The sequence below is a fragment of the Rhinopithecus roxellana genome, chromosome 4, assembly GCF_007565055.1.
Source record: "Rhinopithecus roxellana isolate Shanxi Qingling chromosome 4, ASM756505v1, whole genome shotgun sequence".
Lineage (NCBI taxonomy): Eukaryota > Metazoa > Chordata > Mammalia > Primates > Cercopithecidae > Rhinopithecus > Rhinopithecus roxellana.
Window position 1 is genome coordinate 145,582,895 of NC_044552.1, and position 16,289 is coordinate 145,599,183.

Here is a 16,289-nt window from a genome sequence, read left to right on the forward strand (position 1 = left end):
TTTATTGAATGCCTGTTAGGTACCTACTTCCATGAGGGATATGAACACATTTGATGTAGTTTCTGCCCCCAGAGGATCTTTTTAATATCACAGGAAAGACTCCGTGTACATGCAGTGGCTGTGCTGCACAGTACTGGAACTGGTAATGAGCATGGTGTGTGTTGTGTCTGTGCACTCAGAGCCACACACATACCACGCCCACTCACATGCGCTGCTTTTGATACTTGGTTAAGGAAAATGCACCATTTGCCCTTAATTTCATGAAATAAACTTTGAAGTTTCAACTTTGACTGTTCACGTACAAACGCCTGGAGAGAGCCAGGCTTTAGCAAGTGAGACTTTCCATCTGACTGGTACTACCATAGACCACATTATGAAATCTTGGAGTGACCCTGGAGGAAGGCACTTGAAAGAATTGAAAAGATGGAAATTATGCTCCTGGCCCTTAAGAATACCATTGTTATACATAATGTAATGTAATAAGTTGGTTTTAAAAATTAGCCTGCAAATGCTTACATATTTTAAAATTCAAATGTCTTCTGTACATGGGCCCCCCTCTAGCTGTCACAAGCAGAAGTACTGAGTGCCGATCATGTGCATGATTTTGTTGCAGAGGCTCCCTGTTTTGCATGAAGCTTCTTGCGTGTGCGTAGGGTAAGGGTCCTTATCCAAACATGAGAGCAGCGCTGGCTATAGCTGAGTCACAGTGAGGACACTAAAACTGTGGATAAAGACTGAGACACATATAAGAGATTAACGTTTAGAAAAGAAGAATTAGTGGGGTAGAACTATTAGGATTACAGTTGACCCTTGAACAACGTGAGTTTGAGCTGTGCAGGTCCACTTATACACAAATATTTTTCAACCAAATGCAGATTGAAAGTACAGTATTTGCAGGGTGTGAAACCTGTGTATACTGAAGGCTGACTTTTCATACACACGTGGTCACAGGGTGGACAGCAGGACTTGAGTATACGTGTATTTGGGTATGACAGGTAGAATCAGTACCCCGCATGTTCCAAGAAATAATTTACTCTGGTAAACTGCACTGAAAAAGAAGTCTTAAGTCATGTTTAGAAGGTAGTTGTTCTGAGCAAGGAAAATGGCTTGTTCAGTTAAGGGCATAAAGAGAGGCAAAAAGGGAAACTGTCAGTGTACTTTATGTAAGAACCACCTTCCCTACCTCAGCCCCCAGCATGTCTTGCCTCTCTTGCCTGAAGCAGTGATATAATAAAGGACTGGAAGAGTGTGAGATGTCAGGATGCTTTCGGTTTTGCTTTTAAAAAAAGGATGATACCTGTAATCCCAGCACTTTGGGAGACCAAGGTGGGTGGATCATGAAGTCAACAGATAGAGACCATCCTGGTCAACATGGTGAAACCCTGTCTCTACTAAAAATATAAAAAATTAGCTGGGCGTGGTGGTGCACGCCTCTAGTCCCGACTACTCGGGAGGCTGAGGCAGGAGGACCACTTAAACCTGGGAGGCGGAGGTTGCAGTGAGCTGACATCGAGCCACTGCACTTTCCGGCCTGATGACAGGGCGAGACTCCATCTCAAAAAACAAACAAACAAACAAAAAAATGATGGGGCAACAGAGGTTGAAGGAAAAAATAACTGACTTGATTAACCAAAAAACATAATGTGGGTCCCAGTGCAGCAAATAATGAAACCAGTTAGAGACAGCAACAGGCAAGAACAGATGATTTGGCAAGGTTGGAAGTCCTAATGTGAGCAATCAACCTCTAAATAATTCTAAGATCATGGATATGATCCAGATGATACCCAAAGATGGTGGCATTGGGTACTGACTCTAGGACATACTAAAGCTGTTTTCATGGGTTATAAGGTAAGATGAAAAACAGGGAGAGAAACAAGTCATTGAAGTAATTTCAGCTATAGGATGAGAATGTTCTAGATCAGGATTGTTGCATAAATAAGGGATAAATTAAAAGGGAAAGAAGTAGATGCCAGGCAAGGGAAAGAGTCAAGCAATTTTCAGAAGTGTGGGAGCTAGTGAAGTTTGGAAGGCAGTGGTCTTGCTCAAGTACTACTGGGGTGTCAGCTTGCACCCCACTTACAGGTAGTACAGGTGTAGGACAGGAAAGAGTGGGTAGGAAATAACCAGGTGCAGTCATTAACCTGGTATTGATCTACCCATGGGTGACAAATGAAATCAAATCAGATGAAAATCCTCTATAATGAAAGAAAAGAAAGAGGTACAAACTGACCCAAGAGCTGTGGGTCACCAGTACTGGGCCAAAAAAAAAAAAAAAAGTTTAAATACCAAGTGTGTAAGCCAGCCCCACTTCATATTTATTCCTGCGATATATGTATACATATAGATATCTTGTAGAACAACATGGCTATTTGCCCTCTAACACGCTCTAAAAACCCTTTCTCCAACCTGTGCATTTATTTAGATAGACCTAGAACGTGGAGACACCAGCACAATCTGATTTCTCAGATGCCCATCGTGTTGGTTCCTGTCCCTGCCTTACAATACCCACCATGTTATCATTTATGTGCAAACCAGCCATGGTGTCCTGGAGGGAAGGGAAGGGATGCACACAGCAGGCTTTTTTATTTTTTATTTTTAATGAAAGGAGGGAAGTATGAGGTTGTACTTTATTTTTAAGAAAATGACAGTTTGATTCAGATTAGCTTTATATTTTTTGAACTGGCTTCCAGTCGGCCTCTAGGTGGGGGCCTCCACTCAACAGCTGCTGTTGTAGACCCCTCACCAATCCTGGCTCCACAAGAGGAGCAGGAATAAACAGTATAGGGCAGATGTTGGCTGAAAGGTGTAATTAAGTATACTTTTGACTTAAACATACTGTCTTAAAGAGATCCTATCTCTTTTACGGAATGAGTACTAGAAATTCTTTTGTATCTAACGTGAAAGCTCACAGGGTACAACTGCACTTAAATTGTCAGTTAGGACAAGCTTTAGCCTCTCATGACAAAACCCGTAAAGGAGGTAACTGCCCTGAGGGATATGAAGCTACAAGTTGTAATGAAGGATTGTTTTATAGGAGATGCTAACATATATAGTGCTCTGCGTTTTAGTTATTAAAATGAACCCTTTTAAAGCTTAAGGATGACAAACTCAGGGTTTCCTTATCCACTGAGCTTTTAAAAGCCAATGTTGAGTTTAGATGTTAGCAATTCAGTGGAACTGTGAAAGAGATGGAATTGTGATGGTTTTCCATAACAATTTCTTCTTCACAAATATAAAATAGCTATTTTGAAATTCCAAATTGACTAGACGGACTATGGCTTGTCCCTGAGCCATTGTTGAAGACAGACTTACAACTCTTATTAGGAGTAGCAGCTTCATATTTAAAGAAGAAAGTCTTTTTCAATTTTGCCAATTAAATTACCAGTGACCTTTAAGAAGTCAGTCGAAGGTGTCTTAGAGGGAAAATTTGAAGTAATGGAGACAGGCAGCAGCATCAGAGATAAGAGCTGATAGGCAAGCTTTGAATGAAGGAAATCAAGACAGTGGTGAGATCTCACGGTGGGCAGAGGCTGAGGCTGAAAGCACAGGCAGCGGGCTGATGTTCACAGTCCTATTAGACACTTTTCTGAGGTTAAGGATGGACTTTTTAAGAGGCTCCTAAGAGTTACCTGTCCATGGCCTGAACTTTCTGTCTCAAACAACAGAAACATAGGAACTAGGAGCGATAACCTAAAACTGGGGCTTTATGTGGTTCTGGGTAGCAGGCAAATTGAGTCACTTGAATTTCCAGAGTACAAAAGACCCCTTTAACCCCTTCCTGAAAAAGATTTTTCATGGTCACATATTTTTAAATACTTGCATACTTTGTTTAGAAATCTGTATACATCTTTAAGAGAACATTTAAAAAAACATGTTCTCTTAAAGAATATTCTGGCCAGGCAGGGTGATTCTTGTCTGTAATCCCAACACTTTGGGAGGCCAAGGTGGGAGGATCACTTGAGTCCAGGAGTTTGAGACCAGCATGGGCATAGTGAGACCTTGTCTCTACAAAAAAAATAAGAAATGAAAAATTTTAAAAATTGGCCAGGCCTGGTGGTGTGTGTCTGTAGTTCCAGCTATTTGAGAGGCTAAGGTGGGAAGACTGCTTGAGCCCAGGAGGTTGAGGCTGCAGTGAGCCATGATGGGACCAATGCACTCTAGCCTAGGCAAAAGAGTGAGATCCTGTCTCATAAAATGTTTTTTATAGGTGTGAAAAATGTATTATGGCTTTAGTATTGCTTGCTCTTTTAATACAAAAATTTATATATTTGGAAAATATAAGAAAGAATTTTGAAAATTATACCAAGACCCAGAGAAAACTATTAACATTTTGATATATTATTTCTACACCTTTCTTCAGCTCTTTAAAACAACTCTGTATTGTGAAATTTCTCCTTCTGCTCCTAGGCATATGGCTACCCATTCTCCCCAGAAATCTCACCAGTGTGCTCACTGTGAGAAGACGTTCAACCGGAAAGACCACCTGAAAAACCACCTCCAGACCCACGACCCCAACAAAATGGCCTTTGGGTGTGAGGAGTGTGGGAAGAAGTACAACACCATGCTGGGCTATAAGAGGCACCTGGCCCTCCATGCGGCCAGCAGTGGGGACCTCACCTGTGGGGTCTGTGCCCTGGAGCTAGGGAGCACCGAGGTGCTTCTGGACCACCTCAAAGCCCATGCGGAAGAGAAGCCCCCTAGCGGAACCAAGGAAAAGAAGCACCAGTGCGACCACTGTGAAAGATGCTTCTACACCCGGAAGGATGTGCGACGCCACCTGGTGGTCCACACAGGATGCAAGGACTTCCTGTGCCAGTTCTGTGCCCAGAGATTTGGGCGCAAGGATCACCTTACCCGGCATACCAAGAAGACCCACTCACAGGAGCTGATGAAAGAGAGCTTGCAGACCGGAGACCTTCTGAGCACCTTCCACACCATCTCGCCTTCATTCCAACTGAAGGCTGCTGCCTTGCCTCCTTTCCCTTTAGGAGCTTCTGCCCAGAACGGGCTTGCAAGTAGCTTGCCAGCTGAGGTCCATAGCCTCACCCTCAGTCCCCCAGAACAAGCCGCCCAGCCTATGCAGCCGCTGCCAGAGTCCCTGGCCTCCCTCCACCCCTCGGTATCCCCTAGCTCTCCTCCGCCACCCCTTCCCAGTCACAAGTACAACACCACTTCTACCTCATACTCCCCACTTGCAAGCCTGCCTCTCAAAGCAGATACTAAAGGTTTTTGCAATATCAGTTTGTTTGAGGACTTGCCTCTGCAAGAGCCTCAGTCACCTCAAAAGCTCATCCCAGGTTTTGATCTGGCTAAGGGAAATGCTGGTAAAGTAAACCTGCCCAAGGAGCTGCCTGCAGATGCTGTGAACCTAACAATACCTGCCTCTCTGGACCTGTCCCCCCTGTTGGGCTTCTGGCAGCTGCCTCCTCCTGCTACCCAAAATACCTTTGGGAATAGCACTCTTGCCCTGGGGCCTGGGGAATCTCTGCCCCACAGGTTAAGCTGTCTGGGGCAGCAGCAGCAAGAACCCCCACTTGCCATGGGCACTGTGAGCCTGGGCCAGCTCCCCCTGCCCCCCATCCCTCATGTGTTCTCAGCTGGCACTGGCTCTGCCATCCTGCCTCATTTCCATCATGCATTCAGATAAATGATTTTTAAAGTGTATTTTTCGTATTCTGGAAGATGTTTTAAGAAGCATTTTAAATGTCAGTTACAATATGAGAAAGATTTGGAAAACGGAACTGAGACTATGGCTTATTCAGTGATGACTGGCTTGAGATAAGAGAATTCTCAAACTGCATGTATTGTGCCAATCTGTCCTGAGTGTTCATGCTTTGTACCAAATTTAATGAATGCGTGTTCTGTAATCAAACTGCAAATATTGTCATAACCATCCAAAATGACGGCTGCTATATATAAGTGTTTGTCATATGGAATTTAATCGTAAGCCATGATCATAATGTTAACTAAATAACTTTATGTGGCACTGCCTAGTAAGGGAACTATGGAAAGGTTTGGATCTCTCCAAATTGGGAGAATTTTAAAAATAAGAAAATAACCTTTATATGATATATTATGACTAGGCTGTGTATTTCTTTTCAGGGATTTTTCTACCTTCAGGGTTGGATGTAGTTTAGTTACTATTACCATAGCCAACCTGTAGTTTTACATATACAATTTCTTGTGGAGCAATAGAGTTCTCCATTTTACAGAAGCATTTTAAACGTAGTTTGAATATTTTCCACAAGATGCTGCAATGTGAGTTATCACTTCATTTATCTTAAAGACTAAACTGGTTGTCAGCTACATCTGACAGAAAAAAAAAAATCACTGTGTAACCAGGTTAAGTGGTAAAATAATCCAGGCGTCAGTCAAAGGCATTTTGCTGACTATAATATTGATTATATTTTTAACAGGAATTTAAGAAAATATTACTGGAATTAAAAATATATATATTAAACAAGAATTTTCTTTGCTCTGTCTAGCTTAAACTACTACTCAAGCTGCTTAAGTTCTTAAGTATTGTTTTTAATCACCAATAAATAAGTGCATTTGTAATTCATCAGTTTGTCATTATTAGCTTTTATTCAAAGAGGATTATGTTTTACAATGTAACTATAATCTCTTGAATTTGGTATCTTATTAATGAGTTTTAAAGATGTAAAACCTAACCTTTTTTAAAGCTCCATTGACTTATGTTTTTAGAGGCTTTCTTTCCATAAACATATATCTTACATATAATAAACTTTTCAAATCTTGCAATTTGGCTTGATTAATTTTTCATACCGCTCCACCTGTGTCAACATGAACTACATACATTCAGATCAAGACAGAAAACACTTCTGGCTCCACCTGGCTCCCTCATGCCCCCTCCTGCCCCCTCCTGCCCCCTCCTGCCCCCTCCTGGTCATTACTTCCCCCACAGAAACTACTGTTTGGAGCTCTACTGAGCATCTATTAGAAACTTCACTTTTATTGAGTAAAATAATTATGACTTAAGATAGAAGCTTATATGCTTCTGTTAAATTCACAGTGCTAAGATCTTATTTCTAAAAATACTGTACAATATTTTAAATCAGTCTATAATGTGACATAATTTATTTCTAATGTATAGATCAGAATACTATCTACCAGAGTTTAGTCTAACCTGGGCTACCATGATCCACTTTTACAATGGTGTTTACCATTAATTTCTAGCCAAATTAGAAATTTACTTATTTCTTATTGGGATTTCCTCAAAGTATTATGCCCCTTAAATCTGACAGGCCAATTTCTGTTTATTTTACCACTAAATGGGGTGGGGGTAGGTAGAGAAAGGGAAGACGAATTCATCTGTCTATCCAAGAAGCCTATTGGTCAAATGTGAGAAAAACCTGACCCACTCACAGTCCTTAACAATGATGCTGATGACCACTTAAGGGGCAAACCGCTACCCAGGGTTGGAACTGAGAAGGAAGCTTAATCTGTGAGACCCAGCTGCCAGACAGACCTGGGTCTTTAAACTACAATGAAACCCGCGGGGAGGAAATGAGACAAAGTGATGTAAGTTATTCCATTAGTAGGAGTCCACTGCTTGGGGATGTTTAAGTCAGTTCCCATATCCCCTCTTTGTTCTCAGAGGCAAAGCAATCTCCCAGAGCAAAAGGGGAAAAAGGAGTAGCTCATCTCAGCTAAAACCTCCTGACTTCCATTTATAGAAGCTTCCACAGATACTTTTACATGGCTTACTACTGTCTCCTGTCAGTTCCACAATACATACTTGATTTTCCTGAACACAGAACATAACATTTGGAGTTTGGTCCCCAAGATACAGAGCATAAGAATTTCAGATATTCTGCATTACAAGCTGGGGTAGGCTGGGATTCTCCTACTTACATTTGGACAGAAAGAAACAGTTTAATTGTCCTAATTAAAATTTTATGAGGTTAAGAAAAAGTTCTTGGATTTAAAAGTATAAGTACAACTGACTCTACAAAAAGAGGTCTATTGACCCTTAAGATTGCAAAGAGGCTGGGCACAGTGGCTCATGCCAGTAATCCGAGCACTTTGGGAGGCCAAGGCAGGCAGATGGCTTGAGCTCAAGAATTCAAGGCTAGCTTGGCCAATAGCGAAACCCCATCTCTACAAAAAATATAAAAAATTAGCCGGTTGTGGTGGCGCAAGTCTGTGGTCCCAGCTGTCCGGGAGGCTGAGGTGGAAGGTACTGCTTGAGCCAAGATCACACAACTGCAGCCTGGGTGACAGACTGAGATCCTGTCTCAAAAAAAAAAAAAAAAAAAAAAAAAAAACCCACTGTAAAGAGAAGAGAGAGTCACCTCCCAACAGAGCTCTGTATAAATCAATGCTAACGAAATGAATAGATAGCTTCTGATTTGGCCATGATAAATAAATGCCTTGAGGCCACTGAGAACATTCTTCCCACAGGATGGAAGATTTTGGTCATCTTTTCTCCTCCACTTCAGTGTTTCTCACCAAATATGGTCTGTGTGACTGGTATATGTAAGACACTTCTACACAGTATATACATAAACATTTAAAATAAGTATAATAGCTATAATTTAATACTTAGTAGATGCCAATATCAAAACTGAGATTTCACAGCTAGTACATAAAATGAAGCTAGTTAAAGAAAGATTTTCCTAGTAAGTAAATAATGTTAGTACTCCAATTACTAGTCTACTAAAAAGGTTCTAATATCAAAGCAACATTGTCTTTAAAAACCCATCAAATGTCCAATTAAAAAACATCAAGTGAATTTGAATCATGCATTATACAGGTTGATGTGTTTCATGCTTTTGTTTTGAAAAATTCAAAGGGAGTAAATAAAAATTTGAAGCTAGTTTTACTTGTTCTAAGTGATGCTTCAAGAATAATCGAGGGTATATAAACCGACGTCACATCTACCGTTCCCTCCCCTTAGGTGGCATTCTGGGGTACACAGCCATCCAGGCTGATGGGTTTCAGGGAGCCAGTCTGAAAGCAGAAAGAAGAGGCATTTACTTTAGAACGTCATTGTTTCCACATTGAGAATGCTAAATAACACAGGCCTCTTTAGACTTTTAATTGTTTTACAAACAATTCACACTCTCAGGGAACTATTCTTTTTGAGAGTAAGTACTTAGAAAAAGGGACAAGGCAATAACCTTTCCGGTCAAAAGAGAAGGATCATTCCCCTTTCCTATTAAGTCATAAATCGAAAACTGAATATCCTCTTTGAACTGTATGTTTAACAGAAGAGTCAGTTTCAAGAGCATACATTTTGTTAACCCAGTTTGGAGTTTGTCCAAACGTCTCTTCAGTTTGCCTACTATGCATCCGCTCTCTTAAAGGTCATTAACTGACCAGGAACACCTGGAGTAGAGGTGATTTATTTTTTTTCTTACCTGGCTTCTAGGAGTTAATCTTTTTTAGAAGATTTACTAAATCCTTGCCTGAGTTTTGCTCCAGAAGCAGGGTCCATAGCTAATCCTTTGCAAACACAAACAGATTTGTTATTATGTCAAAGCAGAACATTACTAAGAAAAAAAGACATGATTGTGAAATCCCCACATGGGTTCAAAAGTTTCTATTCTTCCTTTTTTTTTCTTCTTCTTTTTTGGTGAGAGGTGTGGGGAGGGTAGTAAGGGTGGGGTAGCTATAGACAAATACCCACTCTCTGGCCTGAACCAAATAAGGAAAACAGGGGCTCCCTCAGGTGTCTTCTTTCCTCTGCCCCAGCCTCTGTTTACTCATGGACTTTGGACTGTACCTCAGGTAACCCACCTTTTATACACTAGGACTTTCGACATCCCCTCCACTATTGCCCCAGCTTTCAAAATGGACCCTGATATTTTGGATCTTCAAATTCTTTGCTAGCTCTCGTATGAGAAGACTTTGCTAAGCCTTATGGAAGCATAAGCTTCCTTCCCTGCTTGAGGTTGTCTACGTGACAATGGATTCATTCCGCAAACAGTATTCTTTTCCCTTGAGCCCAGCAGCGCTGTTAGGTATGGAGATACACAAGTTTATGGATATGGGCACACCACAGCATGGCTTAGTTTTGACCACATCGTAGGGGACAGGATTCTCAGAGGTTCTTTTTTGTTAAAAAATAAAAAAGGAACAAGTCCCCTCTGTCCTAAGAAGCCTCCTTTCTACTCAGTGTTTTATGAAGGAGCAATAACAAGGAAATTGTGGATCAAACTCTCAAAGGATAGGAATAGAAAGAGCTTTCAGTGTTAGTTTTACTGAAACATAAACTGGTTTTACTTCTGCCAAAGAATCCACAACTGACACTTTAATGCTCAACAGGTTTGCTACACAAGTAAATTAGGTAAAGAATGGAATGCTAGTGCAGGTAAAATGCTTAAGTTGATAAAATTCCACTGGCTCTAGAAGTAAAGTAGAGCCCACACCAGCAAAGCTGTATTAATGCAGTCCACTACTAAATATGCAAAGCAATGCAGGTCTAGATCCCAGAACTACATGCTCATCATGACATTAGTCTCTGTACAAAGATCTCGGAGAAGCAGCTTCTTGGCAGTACCTTCCAGTATATTTATCACTCATATAACAAAAGCCTCCAGAAAACAGCCACCAGTACATATTTGCTGACTAGGCTATACACTCATTTCCCATCTGAACATTAGAATCTTTTAGGAATGCAAGAAGGGCCATATCTTTCTCTAAAATAATTTCCAAATATGTATCAATAGCCTTCATATTTGTATTTTTGGACCCATTTCTCCCAAAGCATACAAAGCTTTGGGAAAAAGGTCTGCCCCTTTCTATTAAGTAGCTTGTCCATGTTGCTTAACCTCTCTGTGCTTTCCTCATCTGTAAAATAGAGATATGAATAGTACATTGGCCTCCTCATGCTATTGTGGGAATTAAATGAGTTCATACGCCAGTTGCTTAACTGGCATGATAACTTCACTTAATACCAGGTGCTCTTTTGTATTAGAAGTTTTCCTGTGCATGCTATGTCTTCTCATAAGACTCTGGGATCAATAAGGCTGTTGACTTGTACATGCATGCATCTCTTCTGGTAAGAATTTTAAAACTTATATGTGGGAGGTAGGAGGTACTAAATGCTTATTTTACTCAAGAGAGTTGAAGGATGCAAGTCAGAGTTTTAGGAGGCTAACTGCTATCTAGACGAAAGACAACAACTAGATTTATAATACATGATACTGTAAAGAGATATTATTTTAAAAAGAAGACCTAGCTCACATCCGTAATGCCAACACTTTGGGAAGCCAAGGCAGGAGGATTGCTTGAGCCCAGGAGTTCAAGACCAGTCTGGGAAACATAGTGATACCTCACCTGCACAAATAAAAAAAAATTATCTGGATATGGTGGTGCATGCCTGTCATTCCATATACTCAGGAGGCTGAGGTGAGAGGGTCACTTGTACCCAGGAAGTCAAGTCTGTAGTGAGCTATGATTGAGCCACTGCACTACAACCTGGGCAACAGAGAGACCCTGTCTCGAAAAAAAAAAAAAAAAAAAAAAAAAAAGTGACAGTAAGTGGCCTAAACTACTGATTCTCAATCTGAATATATTAATAGCAATAGCAAAAAAAACCAACAAGAGCAATTTTTTTTTTTTTTTTTTTTTTTTTTTTGAGACGGAGTCTCGCTCTGTCACCCAGGCTGGAGTGCAGTGGCCAGATCTCAGCTCACTACAAGCTCTGCCTCCCGGGTTCACGCCATTTTCCTGCCTCAGCCTCCCCAGTAGCTGGGACTACAGGCGCCGCCACCTCGCCCGGCTAGTTTTTTGTATTTTTAGTAGAGACGGGGTTTCACCGTGTTAGCCAGGATGGTCTCGATCTCCTGACCTTGTGATCCGCCCGTCTCGGCCTCCCAAAGTGCTGGGATTACAGGCTTGAGCCACTGCGCCCGGCCAACAACAGCAATTTTTAAAGACCTTTATTTTTATGGGAATGGCATTGCATAACGAAAAAAAGGAAAAAAAAAAAAAAAAAAAAAACTCTCATGAGCTGCCCTGCCCCTGCCACAGAAACCCATGCAAAACCTCACTGGACCTGAGGACAGGACCACCCACCCTGCTGGTACCAACAGACATTGACTGGGGGCCTGGGGATTGAGCAGCCCTGACCACCACAGCCTTGTGCCCACCATTTGGAGGCTGATGACAGGCTTGACCCATCTGGTGTCATGCCCAGCGGTGCTTCTGTGCATTGTTGGGGCCTGGGGATCAACTCACTCTGACTGTGATCAGCTTCTTACCCCCTCCTACCAGGTTCCTGAAGGTGAGTCTGCTCAGCCTGCTGGCACCTGCATACATCATCCATGGACTTGGAGATTGACCCACCCTGCCCACCACCACCAGCATCAGCAGTGTCCACATAATCCTCCTAAGGGACTAAGGATGGAGCCACCCAGCTTGCTACTGCCACCACTAGTACTCTATGGATGCTGCCTAGGAGCCAGAAGGTTGGTCTACCACCATTGATGTTATTGCCAACCCAATGCATGCCACCCAGGAACTTCTGTAGACTCCTCCTCTGGGGACAGGGAATAGCTAAACAAAAAGCAGCAGAAACCTTGGCAGAGGTAAATACCCCTGTCTGACAGCTTTGAAGAGAGCAGTGGATCTCCCAGCACGGAGGCTGAGATCTGAGAATGGACAGGCTGCCCGCTCAAGTGGGTCCCTGACCACTGAGTAGCCTAACTGGGAGACATGCCCCACTAGGTGCAGACCGACACCTCGCACCTCACACCTCACACGGCGGGGTACACGCCTGAGATGAAGCTTCCAGAGCGAGAATCAGACAGCAGCACTTGCTGTTCAGCAATATTCTATCTTCTGCAGCCTCTGCTGCTGATACCCAGGCAAACAGTGTCTGGAGTGGACCTCAAGCAATCTCCAACAGACTTACAGCTGAGGGTCCTGACTGTTAGAAGGAAAACTAACAAACAGAAAGGACACCCACAACAAAACCCCATCAGTATGTCACCAGCATCAAAGACAAAAGGCAGATAAAACCACAAAGATGGGGAAGAAGCAGGGCAGAAAAGCTGGAAATTCAAAAAATCAGAGTGCATCTCCCCCTCCAAAGGAACGCAGCTCATCGCCAGCAATGGATCAAAGCTGGATGGAGAATGACTTTGACGAGTTGAGAGAAGAAGGCTTCAGTCCATCAAACTTCTCAGGGCTAAAGGAGGAACTACGTACCCAGCGCAAAGAAACTAAAAATCTTGAAAAAAGAATGGATGAATGAATAACTAGAATAATCAATGCAGAGAAGGTCATAAACGACCTGACAAGATAAAAACCATGACACAAGAAATACATGACAAATGCACAAGCTTCAGTAACCAACTCGATCAACTGGAAGAAAGAGTATCAATGATTAAAGATCAAATGAATGAAATGAAGTGAGAAGAGAAGTCTAGAGAAAAAAAGGAAAAAGAAATGAACAAAGCCTCCAAGAAATATGGGATTATGTGAAAAGACCAAATCTACATCTGATCGGTGTGCCTGAAAGTGAGGGGGAAAATGGAACCAAGTTGGAAACACTCTTCAGGATATCATCCAGGAGAACTTCCCCAACCTAGTGAGGCAGGCCAACATTCAAAATTTAGGAAATACAAAGAACGCCACAAAGATACTCCTCGAGAAGAGCAACTCCAAGACACATAATTGTCAGATTCATCAAAGTTGAAATGAAGGAAAAAATGTTAAGGGCAGTCAGAGAGAAAGGTCGGGTTACTCACAAAGGGAAGCCCATCAGACTAACAGCAGATCTCTTGGCAGAAACTCTACAAGCCAGAAGAGAGTGGGGGCCAATATTCAACATTCTTAAAGAAAAGAATTTTCAACCCAGAATTTCATATCCAACCAAACTAAGTTTCATCAGTGAAAGAGAAATAAAATCCTTTACAGACAAGCAAATGCTTTGAGACTTTGTCACCACCAGGCCTGCCCTACAAGAGATCCTGAAGGAAGCACTAAACATGGAAAGGAACAACCGGTACCAGCCATTGCAAAAACATGCCAAAATGTAAAGACCGTCGAGGCTAGGAAGAAACTGCATCAACTAACGAGCAAAATAACCAGCTAATATCACAATGACAGGATCAAGTTCACACATAACAATATTAACCTTAAATGTAAATGGACTAAATGCTCCAATTAAAAGACACAGACTGGCAAACTGGATAAAGAGTCAAGACCCATCAGTTTGCTGTATTCAGGAGACCCATCTCACATGCAGAGACACACATAGGCTCAAAATAAAGGGATGGAGGAAGATCTACCAAGCAAATGGAGAACAAAAAAAAAGCAGGGGTTGCAATTCTAGTCTCTGATAAAACAGACTTTAAACCAGCAAAGATCAAAAGAGACAAAGAAGGCCATTACATAATGGTAAAGGGATCAATTCAACAGGAAGAGCTAACTATCCTAAATATATATGCGCCCAATACAGGAGCACCCAGATTCATAAAGCAAGTCCTTAGAGACTTACAAAGACACTTAGACTCCCATACAATAATAATGGGAGGCTTTAACACCCCACTGTCAACATTAGACAGATCAATGAGACAGAAAGTTAACAAGGGTATCCAGGAATTGAACTCAGCTCTGCACCAAGCAGACTAATAGACATCTACACAACTCTCCACCCCTAATCAACAGAATATACATTCTTCTCAGCACCACATTGCACTTATTCCAAAATTGACCACATAGTTGGAAGTAAAGCACTCCTCAGCAAATGGAAAAGAACAGAAATTATAACAAACTGTCTCTCAGACCACAGTGCAATCAAACTAGAACTCAGGACTAAGAAAATCAATCAAAACCGCTCAACTACATGGAAACTGAATAACCTGCTCCTGAATGACTACTGGGTACATAACGAAATGAAGGCAGAACTAAAGATGTTCTTTGAAACCAATGAGAACAAAGATACAACATATCAGAATCTCTGGGACACATTTAAAGCAGTGTGTAGAGGGATATTTATAGCACTAAATGCCCACAAGAGAAAGCAGGAAAGATCTAAAATTGACACCCTGACATCACAATTAAAAGAACTAGAGAAGCAAGAGCAAACACATTCAAAAGCTAGCAGAAGGCAAGAAATAACTAAGATCAGAGCAGAACTGAAGGAGATAGAGACATAAAAAACCCTCCAAAAAATCAATGAATCCAAGAGCTAGTTTTTTGAAAAGATCAACAAAATTGATAGACTGCTAGCAAGACTAATAAAGAAGAAAAGAAAGAAGAATCAAATAGATGCAATAAAAAATGATAAAGGGGATATCACCACTGACCCCACAGAAATACAAACTACCATTAGAGAATACTATAAACACCTCTATGCAAATAAACTAGAAAACCTAGAATAAATGGATAATTTCCTGGACACTTACACTCTCCCAAGACTCAACCAGGAAGAAGTTGAATCCCTGAAAAGACCAATAGTAGGCTCTGAAATTGAGGTAATAATTAATAGCCTACCAACCAAAAAAAGTCCAGGACCAGATGGATTCACAGCCGAATTCTACCAGAGGTACAAGGAGGAGCTGGTACCATTCCTTCTGAAACTATTCCAATCAATAGAAAAAGAGGGAATCCTCCCGAACTCATTTTATGAGGCCAACATCATCCTGATACCAAAGCCTGGCAGAGACACAACAAAAAAAAGAGAATTTTAGACCAATATCCCTGATGAACATCAATGCAAATATCCTCAATAAAATACTGGCAAACTGAATCCAGCAGCACATCAAAAAGCTTATCCACCATGATCAAGTGGGCTTCATCGCTGGGATGCAAGGCTGGTTCAACATACGCAAATCAATAAACGTAATCCAGCATATAAATGGAACCAAAGACAAAAACCACATGATTATCTCAATAGATGCAGAAAAGGCCTTTGACAAAATTCAACTGCCCTTCATGCTAAAAACTCTCAATAATTCGGTATTGATGGAACATATCTCAAAATAATAAGAGCTATTTATGACAAACCCACAGCCAATATCATACTGAATGGGCAAAAACTGTAAGCATTCCCTTTGAAAACTGGCACAAGACAGGCATGCCCTCTCTCACCACTCCTATTCAACATAGTGTTGGAAGTTCGGGCTAGGACAATCAGGCAAGAGAAAGAAATCAAGGGTATTCAGTTAGGAAAAGAAGAAGTCAAATTGTTCCTGTTTGCAGATGACATGATTGTATATTTAGAAAACCTCATCATCTCAGCCCAAAATCTCCTTAAGCTGATAAGCAACTTCAGCAAAGTCTCAGGATACAAAATTAATGTGCAAAAATCA

At 41.4% G+C, this 16,289-nt stretch overlaps 2 protein-coding genes across 15 annotated transcripts in view; one reads left to right on the forward strand and one right to left on the reverse strand.

Annotated features, from left to right (window-relative positions):
- Positions 1-6,762, forward strand: part of PLAGL1 (PLAG1 like zinc finger 1) — a 133,320-nt gene extending 126,558 nt beyond the window's left edge. For all 14 annotated transcript variants that reach the window (XM_030928862.1, XM_030928865.1, XM_030928864.1 and 11 more), the window contains one exon: positions 4,408-6,762. In XM_030928862.1, coding sequence (XP_030784722.1) covers positions 4,408-5,647 — 1,240 coding nt within the window. In that variant the 3' untranslated portion in view covers positions 5,648-6,762. The remainder of the gene's footprint in view (positions 1-4,407) is intronic.
- A 2,147-nt stretch (positions 6,763-8,909) lies between these two features.
- The window catches only part of ZC2HC1B (zinc finger C2HC-type containing 1B), a 69,597-nt gene continuing 62,217 nt past the window's right edge, over positions 8,910-16,289 (reverse strand). Inside the window, 2 exon segments of the mRNA XM_030929615.1 lie at positions 8,910-8,973; positions 9,384-9,468. Of these exon segments, the coding sequence (XP_030785475.1) occupies positions 9,398-9,468 (71 nt within the window). The 3' untranslated portion in view covers positions 8,910-8,973; positions 9,384-9,397.